The following is a 15,962-nucleotide window of genomic DNA, read 5'->3' on the forward strand; positions in this document are numbered from 1 at the left end:
ATCTGACGCCACCACGTGGAACTGGAAGGACTTTAATTTTTCAAAATCAAAACTTTTCAATGCCGCTATGTCTCCATTATCAGAGTTAATGCGTAGAAATGATGACACTTTATTTTCCTCGCTGCCATACCTAAGAATGTGATATGAAATTACAGCATTCTCATTTTCATCACAATCTACTGCTTTTACAGAAAACACAAAGTCTCCTGGGTTATTGCCTTCTCTTACATAAAAGGTATAAGGGCTGAGTGAAAACACTGGACTGTTGTCATTTACATCTGACACTATGACACTGATTGTCTTCTCTGATGATAACTGGGGATGACCAGAGTCTTTTGCAGTAATGGTTAAGTCATAATGCAACTGTTTCTCTCTATCCAGAGGGGACTTAGTTACTAATGAATACATCTTATCCTGTAAAGATGGCGACAATGCAAATGGAACATCCTCCTGCAAATAGCAAATAACCTTTCCATTAGGACCAGAGTCCAGGTCACTGACACTAATTAGGGCCACTGTAGTGCCAGGTTTGGAGTTCTCAGGGATGGAGCTTGAAAATGAGGTAACATCAATCTCAGGAGCATTGTCATTAACATCAACCAGCTGAATGGTGACACTTTTATCTGTAGTGAAGGGTGCAAAACCTTTATCCGAAGCCTCGATTTCAATTTCATACCTGTCCTTCTCCTCATAGTCTAAGATTCCTTTCACAGTTATCTCTCCTGTTAGGTGGTTAATGTTGAAAAGGTTAAAAATGTTTTGATTCATGCTGTTACTAAAAGAATAAACCACTTCTCCGTTTGGACCTTCATCTAAATCAGTTGCATTTACTTGAATAACTGTTGTGTCCGTTGGGACATTTTCATCAACCATCACAGAATAAGTGTCTTTTGTGAAAATTGGAGCGTTGTCATTCAAATCCAAAACTTTGACTAAAATGTTCATTTGGCCTGATTTTGGAGGTTTACCTCCATCCAGGGCCGTCAGTATCAACGAGTGGCTTGCTGCAGTCTCCCTGTCCAATGCTTTGTGAATGACTAGCATTGGTATTTTACCATCGTTCCCTTTGTCCTTAACTTCCAAACGGAAATGGTCGTTGTTGCTGAGTTTGTACTGTTGTACTGAGAAATGACCGCTGTCCGGATCCCGTGAGGCTTTTAACTGAAATCGCGCTCCGGGCAGCACAGACTCTGATATCTCTAATATCTTGTCTTTTTCCAAAAAGACAGGATCATGGTCATTTATATCCAGAATCTCCACTCCAACGTATTGAACTTCAAGTGGGTTTTCCAGTACGGTTTTCAGATTAATCAGACACGTACTGCTTTGCCCGCACACCTCTTCTCTGTCAATTCTTTTACTCACGTACAGGACGCCGTCGTCCTGATTTACATGAAACAGGGGCTCATCGTTGCTGGTCACAATCCGATACTTCCTGTCCTTAAGTGTGTTTCTATCCATTCCCAGGTCCTTGGCGATATTTCCAACCGCTGTCCCTTCGGTTATTTCCTCTGAGATAGAGTATCTCACTTGTGCTGAGGCTACGCTCCACAAAAGCACAATAGCCACGCAGCCGAACAGATATCCGCGGAAACCTCCGGACTCGTGTCTTCTTTGTTTCATGATTTGAATCGGAAACATCATCTACTCACAACAGACGGATGAAATCAAATAAATCCGAGCTAAATTTTGGGCAAAAACATCGTTCGTACCATAGATTAAATCCAATCTCTACGCAGTACAAGCGCTCAAACGACTCCCAAGGTCTAACAACGAATGCTGCCAGGAGGTGGGGCTACAGGGTGATGACGACAGACAAACGCTGACATTTTACATTGCACTGACACCGTGCGTTCTTATTTCTCGTTGCAGAAAGTGTGAAACCCGTTTATTCCTTTACCCCGTCACATATATAATGAAAAAAAAATCTTAAAACGAACAAAATACTAAAAAATGTATCAATGTATCCGAAGTATGTTGCTGTATTGTGATACTTGTTAGACCTAATGTAAACATAAACGTATGTAAAATACTGGAATTGGCCGCAAACGTTTTCAGCACCAGGGACAGTGAATTCCTAAATTCCTTCACATAAACGTCCTCATGTCGACGTTACAGGATAGGCGTGGCAAAAAATGGAACGAATTATGATCAAAACTGAAGTATCATGAGTGAATTTGTTATACAATTTGATTAAAAAAACCCGAGCTATGCAAAACCTATTATTACATATATATTGTGTATTAATGTCTCATTGTCTAAAAGCCAATGTGTACAAATGCCCTCTGTTGCTTTGAAAATGTTAGACCTTAACAAATGCCTTCATGTAAAATGGCAGCATTGGCATGGGGAAAGTGTACTGTAGATTCTCCGTTATCAACTTTAGACAAAAACTTCCAAAGATCAACCAGAAACACATGCCACAGTAAACGTAAACCAAAACCAAGCCAAAACAAACAGGGATTCCATATATTGTTCTTACCTCCCAAAAAAAAGGGGATTCCATATATTGTTCTTACCTCCCCAGGTGCGTTTCTCCTATCAGGAAGCATCAGTGTATTTGCATGACTTCCTGGGACTATAGTAGATCCAATACTCATCCTGGGTCCAACTAACATGTACCGTTTGTCTCCAGATCTGTACTGGATGCTGTGACACAATGTTCCATCATAGTTTGGCTCTGGTAGATATTTAGAAGTATAGTCTGTGGACTTGGAGCACTGCATTGCAATCAGCACAATGATACTGATGAGAAAAAGAGCAGAAACTGAGGCCAAAGTTATCATCAGGTAAAAAGTCACATCATTGTCCTCATCTGCTTTGGTTGAACTTTTCACATCAGAAGCTGCAAAAGCTTCTTTGGGCTCCACAACTTTGACAATCACAGTAGCTGTTGCTGACAGTGAAACGTTCCCATTGTCTTTCACCAGTATGACCAGTTTATGCTCAGCCTCGTCTGTCTCTGTGAATGGACGAAGTGTTTTGATCTGTCCTGTATATCGGTCCAAATTAAACAGACTGTGGTCAGAAACTTCCTGCAGTGAAAACAGTAACCAGCCGTTATATCCTATATCAGGATCATAGGCTCTGACTTTAGTCACCAAGTGTCCTGCGTCCACATTGCGGGGAATCTCCTCCACACCTTCAGCAGAACCATTAGAGCTGAGTGGATACAGAATGACTGGAGGATTGTCGTTCTGATCCAGAATGAACACGTTCACTGTGACGTTGCTGCTCAGTGACGGACTTCCTGAATCTGACGCCACCACGTGGAACTGGAAAGTTTTCATTTCCAGCACCGTTTTCAGCTGGATCAAACACGGGCTGGTTCGTTCGCATTCACCCTCCCGGTCTATTCTTCTTCTCACCCGCAGGATACCATCGTTTTGGTTCACCACAAACAAAGGTTCAGCCGTGTCCGTAACAATGCGATATCCCCTGTCCTTCAGCGCACTCTTATCCAGCCCCAGGTCCTTGGCAATATTCCCCACCACAGTACCTTCTTCTACCTCCTCGGATATAGAATATCTGATTTGCGCCAAAGCTCCGCTCCACAAAATGTTGAAAATCAACACAGTGGCGAAACAACAGGGTCGCACCCTCGAGGTTTTGCCTTCTCCTCTTTGTTCCATGGTTAAGGAAAAAAGAAAATGCTCCAGTAAAATATATCGTGTTTCACAGACCTAAATTACCATAGTCCTGAGAAGCGCAAGGTGAAGTTTCCGTTAAAAAACTGTCAAATTAACAACGCATGAACTGCATTTAGGTGATGTTAGCTTCACAGCCGTTGTTCAAATGCTAGTGCGACAGAGAGAGAAAAAAATCATGACGTCAAACATCCCCAAACGTAGAATAGTTGAACTACACCGACACCAAGCGTTGATACAGCGCAGACGAATTCAATAACATCAATAGAACCAAAAAACGGCTGCATCGTCACAAGTCAAAACAGATGTCAAATGAAAACCGCAGTCATCGCACAACAAATGTTTATTTTGCATTAAAGTAAGAAATAACCAAGATAAAATCAGAAGAATGAATGACTCCCCACGCACCCCAGCCTGGCAGTGTGAACTAGGTGGAATCAAAACCCAGAATATTCTGCAATGTAATCGAGGTGGCTAACACGGCGTCAATTTAGCAATTTAGCCAGCGTGATAATATTAAGGGTTGATATGAAAATCGCATTTTTTTTCAGTTGAAAAGCCATTGGATGAGGCTTCAACAAGTCCATTTGATTGTGCTGTTAAGACCCAGCGAGCTAAGTCCAACCTGTCAGAACCATGGACAGCGCACATCACTTGTGTTAATAAAACACTGCAACACGTATGGCTTCGAAGGTTGGCTTAAACGTCACTTTGATTAAAAAATACACTATAAAATAGAAATGTATCAAACACGTTTTGCATTAACAAATGTTTTCGTTACTCAGCTAACGAAAACGGACAATAAAGACATCCCACCTCTAAAATGTACGGTATACATTTTAATCTGTTTGGTTATATCCAAAAACAGCAACATGTTGACATGCCGATGTCCTGCTTCACCGTTAATTTTATATGTTGAAGAAAACTAAAGCAAATATCAAATACAGTAAAAATGTAGTTTTAAATCAACAAAATCAACACAAACAGAGACATTATTCTCTTAACCAAGATGCCAGGACAAACAAGCAGATTTTCCACAAAAAAATATCTTACCTCCCCAGGTGCGTTTCTTCTATCAGGAAGCATCAGTGTATTTGCATGACTTCCTGGGACTATAGTAGATCCAATACTCATCCTGGGTCCAACTAACATGTACCGTTTGTCTCCAGATCTGTACTGGATGCTGTGACACAATGTTCCATCATAGTTTGGCTCTGGTAGATATTTAGAAGTATAGTCTGTGGACTTGGAGCACTGCATTGCAATCAGCACAATGATACTGATGAGAAAAAGAGCAGAAACTGAGGCCAAAGTTATCATCAGGTAAAAAGTCACATCATTGTCCTCATCTGCTTTGGTTGAACTTTTCACATCAGAAGCTGCAAAAGCTTCTTTGGGCTCCACAACTTTGACAATCACAGTAGCTGTTGCTGACAGTGAAACGTTCCCATTGTCTTTCACCAGTATGACCAGTTTATGCTCAGCCTCGTCTGTCTCTGTGAATGGACGAAGTGTTTTGATCTGTCCTGTATATCGGTCCAAATTAAACAGACTGTGGTCAGAAACTTCCTGCAGTGAAAACAGTAACCAGCCGTTATATCCTATATCAGGATCATAGGCTCTGACTTTAGTCACCAAGTGTCCTGCGTCCACATTGCGGGGAATCTCCTCCACACCTTCAGCAGAACCATTAGAGCTGAGTGGATACAGAATGACTGGAGGATTGTCGTTCTGATCCAGAATGAACACGTTCACTGTGACGTTGCTGCTCAGTGACGGACTTCCTGAATCTGACGCCACCACGTGGAACTGGAAAGTTTTCAGGATCTCATAGTCAAAACTTTTCAGTGCTACAATGTCTCCATTTTCTGAGTTAATATTTAAAAACGAAGACACCTCATCTCCAGCCACACCTCTCATAATATGATATGAAACGACAGCATTGTCTCCTTCATCACGATCAGATGCCTGTACTGAAAACACTGAAGCCCCTTGGCTGTTATTTTCACATATATAAAATGTATAAGGGCTTGATGAAAACCCTGGGCTGTTGTCATTAACATCTGATATAACGATGCCTATTGTCTTTTTGGTTAGGAATGGAGGACTGCCTGCGTCTTTAGCAGTAATTGTAACGTCATATTGTGAAATAGCTTCTCTGTCCAGATGTGCTTTAGTCACAACAGCAAACATATTTTCCTGTAGCGATGGTGATAAAGAGAACGGCACGTCTTCTTGGATTGTACAAATTATTTTACCATTTATCCCTGAGTCGAGGTCGCTGACACTAATAAGAGCTACTGTAGTTCCTATTTTTGAGTCTTCTTTGATTGAGCTGGAAAACGACGTCACATCAATCTTGGGAGCATTATCATTAACATCAACAACATTTATCAATACACTTTTAGCCGTTGTCAGTGGGGCATTCCCCTTATCCGATGCTTTTATGTCAATTTCATAATTTTTGCTTTTTTCAAAATCAATTAAACCTGTTACAGTAATCTCACCTGTGTTTGGATCGATATTAAAGAGTTCCATTAATTTTGAATCAACTTCGTCACCAAATGAATATATAATCTCCCCGTTTGAACCCTGGTCCGAATCAGATGCATTTACTTCAATCACCACTGTGCCAGCGGGGACGTTTTCTCTCAGTGTAACAGAATAATCATCTTTCGTAAATACTGGGGAGTTGTCGTTAACATCCAGAACGTCCACATTTATATCAATAACACCAGATTTTGCCGGTTTTCCTCCGTCAATAGCTGTGACACGAAGATTGTGTCTTTCAGTGGTTTCTCTGTCTAACTGTTTCTGCAGAACTAGAAAAGGTACTTTATTGTCACCCCCTCGATCCCTGATTTCTAGCCTAAAATATTCGTTATGACTGAGTTTGTATTGCTGTATGGAGAGCTGGCCTACATCGGGGTCTCGAGCTGCCTGTAGTTGAAACCTCGCTCCTGGCAGTGCCGACTCGTAAATCTCAAGCCGTTTTTCTTTTTCGGGAAAAACAGGCGAGTGGTCATTGACGTCGAGTATTTCCACTGTCACATAATGGATTTCCAGTGGGTTTTCCAGCACCGTTTTCAGCTGGATCAAACACGGGCTGGTTCGTTCGCATTCACCCTCCCGGTCTATTCTTCTTCTCACCCGCAGGATACCATCGTTTTGGTTCACCACAAACAAAGGTTCAGCCGTGTCCGTAACAATGCGATATCCCCTGTCCTTCAGCGCACTCTTATCCAGCCCCAGGTCCTTGGCAATATTCCCCACCACAGTACCTTCTTCTACCTCCTCGGATATAGAATATCTGATTTGCGCCAAAGCTCCGCTCCACAAAATGTTGAAAATCAACACAGTGGCGAAACAACAGGGTCGCACCCTCGAGGTTTTGCCTTCTCCTCTTTGTTCCATGGTTAAGGAAAAAAGAAAATGCTCCAGTAAAATATATCGTGTTTCACAGACCTAAATTACCATAGTCCTGAGAAGCGCAAGGTGAAGTTTCCGTTAAAAAGATTTCAATTTGACAACGCATGAACTGCATTTAGGTGATGTTAGCTTCACAGCCGCTGTTCAAATGCTAGTGCGATAGAGAGAAAAAAAAACTCATGACGTCAAACATCCCCAAACGTAGAATAGTTGAACTACACCGACACCAAGCGTTGATACAACGCAGACGAATTCAATAACATCAATAGAACCAACACACAGATCTGAGTCGTCACCAGTCAAAACAGATGTCAAATAAACAACGTAGTCCTTGGGTGATAAGAAAATAAGTAAATATAAAAAAATATATAGACTGTAAGCATTTAAATGTCTATGTTCCAAAAAAACAAACAAACAAACAAAGAAATAATGACCCCTAAAACCATCCACCTGAAATTGGGAACTACGTGGAAACACACGAAATGACTAACATCAATTAACTGTTTAAACAATGGTATTTAAATATATTGTTCCGAGTGGAATCGCTTAGGACAAACGTTTCAGCACAATGGACAGCGAACACATCGCTCGCTTAAAACACGTCATGCAGTATTATAATTTCTTAATAGAAATCCATTGATAATCTGATAAGAACTTCAACAAAGTCTAGACAATATCAAGTAAATATTTTACTGTGCAGGAAACAAACCGTTTAAGATAACCAATCAGAGAGAGACTTTAAAACCATGTGACAACTTTGTAATCTTTTGCATTTTAAGTGTACAGTAAATTAAAGTGGTGTATAATTTAAACCAAAGACAACTGAATGTTGATACTCGAATGTCCTGCTTCTTCTTCAACATTATGTGTAAAGACAAAAAAAAGCATACAACAAATACCGTTAAAATCTAGCTGATTATCCACAAACAGCTTTTAAGACCCCGACAACAAAAAGGAGCAGAATTTCCTCCAATCATCTTACCTCTTCAGATGTCTTTCTTCTATCAGGGAGGACCAGAGTATTAGCATGACTTCCTGGGACTATAGTAGATCCAATACTCATCCTGGGTCCAACTAACATGTACCGTTTGTCTCCAGATCTGTACTGGATGCTGTGACACAATGTTCCATCATAGTTTGGCTCTGGTAGATATTTAGAAGTATAGTCTGTGGACTTGGAGCACTGCATTGCAATCAGCACAATGATACTGATGAGAAAAAGAGCAGAAACTGAGGCCAAAGTTATCATCAGGTAAAAAGTCACATCATTGTCCTCATCTGCTTTGGTTGAACTTTTCACATCAGAAGCTGCAAAAGCTTCTTTGGGCTCCACAACTTTGACAATCACAGTAGCTGTTGCTGACAGTGAAACGTTCCCATTGTCTTTCACCAGTATGACCAGTTTATGCTCAGCCTCGTCTGTCTCTGTGAATGGACGAAGTGTTTTGATCTGTCCTGTATATCGGTCCAAATTAAACAGACTGTGGTCAGAAACTTCCTGCAGTGAAAACAGTAACCAGCCGTTATATCCTATATCAGGATCATAGGCTCTGACTTTAGTCACCAAGTGTCCTGCGTCCACATTGCGGGGAATCTCCTCCACACCTTCAGCAGAACCATTAGAGCTGAGTGGATACAGAATGACTGGAGGATTGTCGTTCTGATCCAGAATGAACACGTTCACTGTGACGTTGCTGCTCAGTGACGGACTTCCTGAATCTGACGCCACCACGTGGAACTGGAAAGTTTTCATTTTTTCAAAATCAAACGTTTTATGTGAAACGATGTCTCCATTTTCAGTGTTAACGTTTAAAAATGAATTCACTGACGTTTCTCCTCCCTTCTCTCTCAGAATATGATATGAAATTAGCGCATTACTTCCCTCGTCGTTATCGCGGGCCGTAACTGATAGAATAGACGCGCCAGGGGCGTTATTTTCAACAATATAGAAAGTATAAGGATTCTGTGAAAACAAAGGACTATTATCGTTTACATCTGACACACTTATTTTTATAGTCTTGTAAGATGACAGTGACGGCTCACCCGTGTCTTTAGCAATAATAGTTACATCGTATTGTGATTGTTTCTCTCTGTCCAAAAGCATTTTAGTCACTAGAGAATACATATTATTTTGCAAAGATGGGCTGAGGAGAAATGGAACACCCTGGTTGATATGACATACCACTTTTCCATTGAGTCCCGCGTCCAAATCCTTGACACTTATCAAAGCCACTGTAGTACCGGGTTTTGAGTTTTCTGGGAGCGCATGGGAGAAAGATGTCACTTCAATTTCTGGTGCGTTGTCATTGGCGTCAACAATGTGTATAATGACTGTTTTGTCCGTTGTCAGTGTTGCCGCACCTTTGTCTGATGCCTGGATATCAATCTCATATCTGCCGCTTTCTTCAAAATCTATAGACCCAGACACACTAATGATGCCAGTGGAGGGGTCTAAGTCGAAACGGGCTCGAACTCGCGCATCCACGTCATTACCAAAAGAATAAACAACTTCACCATTTGACCCTTCATCCATATCTGTGGCATTGACTTGTAATACAGTTGTTCCAATTGGAGAGTTTTCCTTTAAATGTGCATGATATGAATCATCTGCAAACACGGGAGGGTTATCATTAACATCCGAGACATCAACTATTATTGTCATGTTTCCGGACCGCGGAGGTTTACCCCCGTCAGTTGCAGTCAGAATTAATACATGCGACTTGACGGATTCTCTATCAAGCGGTTTCTGGAGAACTAAACTCGGAGTTTTGCGGTCCTCGCCGCGATCTTTCACCTCTAAACGAAAATGTTCATTTGGACTCAACGTATACTGCTGAACAGATAATAGAGCACTGTCAGCATCCCGCGCAGCTTGTAACTGGAACTTTGCTCCTGCTAAAGCAGATTCAGAAATGTCCAATATCTTTTCACTCTCTGGGAAGCTTGGTGCGTGATCGTTCACATCCAGTATCTCCACCGCTACATAGTGCACCTCAAGTGGGTTTTCCAAAACGGTTTTCAGGTCGATCACGCAGACCTTACTGCGGTCACATTCCTTCTCTCTGTCTATTTGTCGGCTAACATACAAGATGCCATCCTCGTTGTTCATCCGAAAAGGCGGCTCCGAGGAGCTGTAGACAATACGGTAGCCCCTGTCTTTCAGTGTCGTCTTATCGAGACCCAAATCCTTTGCAATATTTCCAACAAATGTTCCTTCTTTCACCTCCTCATCGATGGAATAACGGATTTGTGCCAAAGCTCTGCTCCAAAAAATGATCAAAACCATTACATAGACAAGCCACACTGTCTGCGCTCGCTGCACAATATGTCTCCTTTGTTCCATGGCGTAATAAATGGCAAGAAAATAAAAATAAAAAATCTTACATCAGGCTATAGGTCCATTAGTAGGTGGAATAAAAATGAAAATAAATCCTTCGGCTTCACCCACTGTCGTGAGACAACCCAAATATGTAGTGAAACTGTGTACTCGCTTGAGGGAAGATGCTCGTTTTAAGACCGTCTAAAGGAAAAGGGGGGTGGAGCTGAGAGCCGTGACGTTAACACGTCAGCGGTTTATCTGGTATGGTTGTACCGACACCAAGTGATAAAGACTGACATTGCAATCCTAGTTTTTTAGTAGTTAAAAATAATGAAGAAAATAAGTGAAATGGACAGCGACTTTCACGCTAAGGGCAAATGAATCATTAAAAATGTATGCGGAAAATATTTTATACATTATTTTTGATACATAATTCTCTATATATAATTCTGTATGAAGGTATTGCTGTCGTGTATGTGAAATTTTATTTAATTATTGTAGGTTACAATAATTGTGAAAGGAAAATACCTAACTTGCATATCACATGCACAACAAACAGACCATACAAAATCATCAAACTGTGACTAAACTGTGACACTTTCACTGGGCTTCAAATCCAACTTTCTTTTCATTACAACAACACGCAATGTATGCAGTAAGTATTAGACTGAACAATGAAATGGATGACCTTGATGAAGAAAAGGGTTTCCAAAAACGTCTTACCTCCTCAGATCCCCCTCTCCTATTAGGAAGCATCAGTGTATTTGCATGACTTCCTGGGACTATAGTAGATCCAATACTCATCCTGGGTCCAACTAACATGTACCGTTTGTCTCCAGATCTGTACTGGATGCTGTGACACAATGTTCCATCATAGTTTGGCTCTGGTAGATATTTAGAAGTATAGTCTGTGGACTTGGAGCACTGCATTGCAATCAGCACAATGATACTGATGAGAAAAAGAGCAGAAACTGAGGCCAAAGTTATCATCAGGTAAAAAGTCACATCATTGTCCTCATCTGCTTTGGTTGAACTTTTCACATCAGAAGCTGCAAAAGCTTCTTTGGGCTCCACAACTTTGACAATCACAGTAGCTGTTGCTGACAGTGAAACGTTCCCATTGTCTTTCACCAGTATGACCAGTTTATGCTCAGCCTCGTCTGTCTCTGTGAATGGACGAAGTGTTTTGATCTGTCCTGTATATCGGTCCAAATTAAACAGACTGTGGTCAGAAACTTCCTGCAGTGAAAACAGTAACCAGCCGTTATATCCTATATCAGGATCATAGGCTCTGACTTTAGTCACCAAGTGTCCTGCGTCCACATTGCGGGGAATCTCCTCCACACCTTCAGCAGAACCATTAGAGCTGAGTGGATACAGAATGACTGGAGGATTGTCGTTCTGATCCAGAATGAACACGTTCACTGTGACGTTGCTGCTCAGTGACGGACTTCCTGAATCTGACGCCGCAACGTGGAACTGGAAAGTTTTGAATGTTTCAAAATCAAAACTCTTCAGTGCCATAATATCGCCATTGTCCGAGTTTATGTTGAGAAAAGATGTCACTTTATTTTCATGCCCCGTTTCTCTCAATATATGATATGTAATATGCGCGTTTTCTCCCTCGTCACGATCGAACGCTGCGACAGAAAATACAGATCCCCCCGGTTTGTTATTTTCGGTAATGTAAAATGTATAGGGGCTCGTGGCAAACTCAGGACTGTTGTCATTCTTATCTGACACCGACACGGTTATAGTTTTTTCGGATGTCAAAGCCGGTTCACCTGCGTCTTTGGCAATTATTGTAATAACATATCTGGACTGTTGTTCTCTATCGATTAGTGATTTGGTGACGACAGCAAACATGTTATCTTGCATCGATGGAGTTAGAGTGAACGGACCGTCTTCGGCAACGTAGCCGATTATCTTTCCATTCAGGCCAGAATCTAAGTCAGTGATACTGACAAGCGCCACTGTGGTTCCCGGTCTAGAGTCCTCTGAAACAGTATTTGACAACGACGCCACCTCTATTTCAGGAGGATTATCATTAATATCTCCTATTTTAATGATAACACTCTTATCGGTTCTAAATGGGATGGTTCCCTTATCGGAGGCTTGTACATCGATGTCATAGATGTCTTGATCTTCGAAATCTACATTACCTTTTACAATAATTTCCCCGGTTAAAGAGTTGATGTCAAATAACTCTTTGATTTTATCTTTGACGCTATCACCAAATGAATAAAGCACTTCTCCGTTACTACCGTCGTCCAAATCTGTTGCGTTAACCTGGATGACTGTTGTGCCAATTTTGGCATTTTCAGTCAGCGCTGCTGAATATGTTTCTCTGGTGAACACCGGCATATTATCATTTACATCAAGAACGTCAATGTAAATTTTTAATGTTCCATTTTTGGGTGGATTTCCTCCGTCTATAGCGGTCAGCAACAGCTGATGGCTGCGTTTCGCCTCTCTATCTAATTGTTTCTGTAATTGTAAAATTGGAGTTTTACCATCCCTTCCTCTATCTTTGATTTCAAGACGAAAGTGGTCATTCTGGCTGATTTTATATTGTTGAATGGAGTTTGAGCCGGCGTCTGGATCGTGCGCATTTTGGAGCTGATATTTTGCTCCCGGTAATGCAGATTCTGAAATTTCGAGCCTCTTTGTTTTTTCAGGAAACGTGGGCGAGTGATCATTTAAATCCAGTATTTCCACTGTAACATAATGCACTTCCAGCGGGTTTTCCAGGACAGTTTTAAGGTTAACTAGACACGCACTGCTATCTTTACATACTTCTTCACGATCTATTTTGCGGTTCGTATAAAGAACACCGTCTATCTCATTTACCTTGAAAAGAGGTTCAGTGGAGCCGAGCATAATGTGAAATCCCCTCTGCTTCATCACAGCCGGCTCTATTCCCAAATCTTTTGCAACATTTCCGACAAAACTGCTCTCTTTGAGTTCCTCTGAAATACTGTACCGCAGTTGAGATGAGGCCAACGGAAGAAAGGAAGCAATAAACAAGCTGGTGAGCAGTGGTCGCCATGAAAGCCGCGCTCTTTGTTTCATGTTTCCAAATCAAACCGCACCAGCACACACATAAACGAGTCCCTTTGTGTAGATTTTGTAGTCACAAAATAACAGACCCTCGTGTCTCCTCTGAAGGTATTACGAAAATTCCCAAAAATGTATCCGATGCTTATTTCTCACCGGTCAAACACATACTGTCTCGTCACCGTGACGGTTGAACACGGAGTGGGCGTCCTATGAATGCACACTAGAGTTTTTTCTAGTGATTAAGTACCGCCACCTTGTGATTGTAACCAATACTGCACAGCACCTCCACCAAAAATATTTCAATAAGTTCAATTTTATTGTGTGAAGACACTTTCTGTCAGTTGAATTGAAACCAGATTTCTTTATGTTTCAAGCACTGAAGTTGGAGTTAACACAATCATACTAAAGAGAAAATAACATTAATTATCAAACACAAAGCTATAACATTCAGCACCATGGACAGTTCATCTGTCAAAATGCCGTTTGTGGAAGGGCTATCGTTTATGAAGGTAACACAGTGACAACAATTAACTGCACATTTACCCTTTAGAATAAGCAACCTAAATATGTATCTATGAGTCAATGGTGAGCATTTACTCTAGTCTATTAAAAACAAATACTTTTTGAAAACAACCAAGCAAGAAATCTAAAAATAACATTAAGTTGTGTCAATGACGGGATATATAAATATTATGAACAACTCAAAAATGAATTGACCACTTCAGGCAGCACTCTTGTATTTGCTTTGTAAAGTAAACATTCACTTGCATATCTATGAACAAAGACCATGCCAGAGGAATCAACTTGAGTTTCCCAAAAAAACTTCTTACCTCATCAGCTGCTTTTCTTCTATCAGGGAGGACCAGAGTATTAGCATGACTTCCTGGGACTATAGTAGATCCAATACTCATCCTGGGTCCAACTAACATGTACCGTTTGTCTCCAGATCTGTACTGGATGCTGTGACACAATGTTCCATCATAGTTTGGCTCTGGTAGATATTTAGAAGTATAGTCTGTGGACTTGGAGCACTGCATTGCAATCAGCACAATGATACTGATGAGAAAAAGAGCAGAAACTGAGGCCAAAGTTATCATCAGGTAAAAAGTCACATCATTGTCCTCATCTGCTTTGGTTGAACTTTTCACATCAGAAGCTGCAAAAGCTTCTTTGGGCTCCACAACTTTGACAATCACAGTAGCTGTTGCTGACAGTGAAACGTTCCCATTGTCTTTCACCAGTATGACCAGTTTATGCTCAGCCTCGTCTGTCTCTGTGAATGGACGAAGTGTTTTGATCTGTCCTGTATATCGGTCCAAATTAAACAGACTGTGGTCAGAAACTTCCTGCAGTGAAAACAGTAACCAGCCGTTATATCCTATATCAGGATCATAGGCTCTGACTTTAGTCACCAAGTGTCCTGCGTCCACATTGCGGGGAATCTCCTCCACACCTTCAGCAGAACCATTAGAGCTGAGTGGATACAGAATGACTGGAGGATTGTCGTTCTGATCCAGAATGAACACGTTCACTGTGACGTTGCTGTTCAGTGACGGACTTCCTGAATCTGACGCCACCACGTGGAAATTAAACGTTTTGAGTTTTTCAAAGTCAAATGTTTTTAGAGCAGATATTTGTCCACCTTCAGAATTGATATTTAAGAAAGACGTGATTTCATTTCCATTATCTGTCTTCACTATATGGTAAGACACAGCACCATTCTCATTTAAGTCATTGTCAATTGCGCTTATGGAAAATATTGGCTTCCCAGGGATATTATTTTCTGCCAAATAAAAACTTAATGCATTTTGTTCAAAATGTGGACTGTTGTCATTAATATCCGATATCTCTATTTTAACAGTTTTAAGTGCTGTCAAGGGAGGTTCACCGCAATCCGTAGCTTTAATTATTACGTCATAAATTGAAATTTGCTCTCGATCCAAAATGCCTTTTGTAACCAGTGAATACATATTTTCTTTGTATGAAGGCTTTAGCTCAAAAGGCGCATCTGGATTTATGCTTACAATAATTTTCCCGTTAACACCGGAGTCTTTGTCTGTGACGCTGACTAGTGAAATAACAGTGCCGGGTTTTGAATCTTCAGGCAATGTATTTGACAGTGATGTAATTTCAATTTCCGGAAGATTATCATTAACATCTTTTATTTTTACGATGACTCTGCAACTTCCTGTTAGAGGTGGCTGTCCCCGATCTGACGCTTCAATGTCTACTTTGTAGGTTTCAGATTCTTCAAAATCCACAACTCCTTTAACTTTAAGTTCTCCGTTTGAGCCTAGCTCAAAAGTGTCGTAAATGTTTCGTCTCATCGTTTTACCAAGGCTGTACTGTATTTCCTGATTAATTCCTTCGTCTGGATCAGTCGCAGTCAGTCTGGTTACAATAGTTCCGACAGGAACATTTTCGTGGATTTCAACTTCATATACATCTTGACTAAACGTGGGACGGTTGTCATTGCTGTCGAGAACTATGATGGAAACGTTTAAAGT

At 41.0% G+C, this 15,962-nt stretch overlaps 3 protein-coding genes across 3 annotated transcripts in view; all 3 read right to left on the reverse strand.

Moving 5' to 3' along the window:
• LOC107989588 (protocadherin alpha-8-like) overlaps positions 1-1,889 on the reverse strand; it is a 4,529-nt gene extending 2,640 nt beyond the window's left edge. The window contains exon 1 of the mRNA XM_025063353.1: positions 13-1,889. Coding sequence (XP_024919121.1) covers positions 13-1,644 — 1,632 coding nt within the window. The 5' untranslated portion in view covers positions 1,645-1,889. The remainder of the gene's footprint in view (positions 1-12) is intronic.
• Positions 1,890-3,675: 1,786 nt separating this feature from the next.
• On the reverse strand, positions 3,676-7,400 carry LOC112488214 (protocadherin alpha-3-like). The gene is made up of 2 exons (XM_025063354.1): positions 4,701-7,400; positions 3,676-3,699 (listed from the first exon to the last, which is right to left on the reverse strand). The coding sequence occupies exons 1-2, from the start codon at positions 7,059-7,061 to the stop codon at positions 3,676-3,678; spliced, it is 2,385 nt and encodes a 794-aa protein (XP_024919122.1). The 5' UTR covers positions 7,062-7,400.
• A 649-nt stretch (positions 7,401-8,049) lies between these two features.
• Positions 8,050-10,810, reverse strand: LOC103390891 (protocadherin alpha-7-like). The gene has a single exon (XM_017039200.2). The coding sequence runs from the start codon at positions 10,417-10,419 to the stop codon at positions 8,050-8,052; it is 2,370 nt and encodes a 789-aa protein (XP_016894689.1). The 5' UTR covers positions 10,420-10,810.
• Positions 10,811-15,962: the final 5,152 nt, after the last annotated feature.

The sequence above is a fragment of the Cynoglossus semilaevis genome, chromosome 15 (genome assembly GCF_000523025.1).
Source record: "Cynoglossus semilaevis isolate Cse_v1.0 chromosome 15, Cse_v1.0, whole genome shotgun sequence".
Lineage (NCBI taxonomy): Eukaryota > Metazoa > Chordata > Actinopteri > Pleuronectiformes > Cynoglossidae > Cynoglossus > Cynoglossus semilaevis.

What these genes read in the sequence shown, in the direction of transcription:
- LOC112488214 (XM_025063354.1), bottom strand. Translation starts at nt 7,061, where the DNA reads ATGGAACAAAGAGGAGAAGGCAAAACCTCGAGGGTGCGACCCTGTTGT. An exon ending in GAAGAAACGCACCTGGGGAG is followed by an intron (nt 3,700 to 4,700) that starts GTAAGATATTTT and finishes TGCGCTTCTCAG; the next exon opens with GACTATGGTAATTTAGGTCT.
- LOC103390891 (XM_017039200.2), bottom strand. Translation starts at nt 10,419, where the DNA reads ATGGAACAAAGGAGACATATTGTGCAGCGAGCGCAGACAGTGTGGCTT.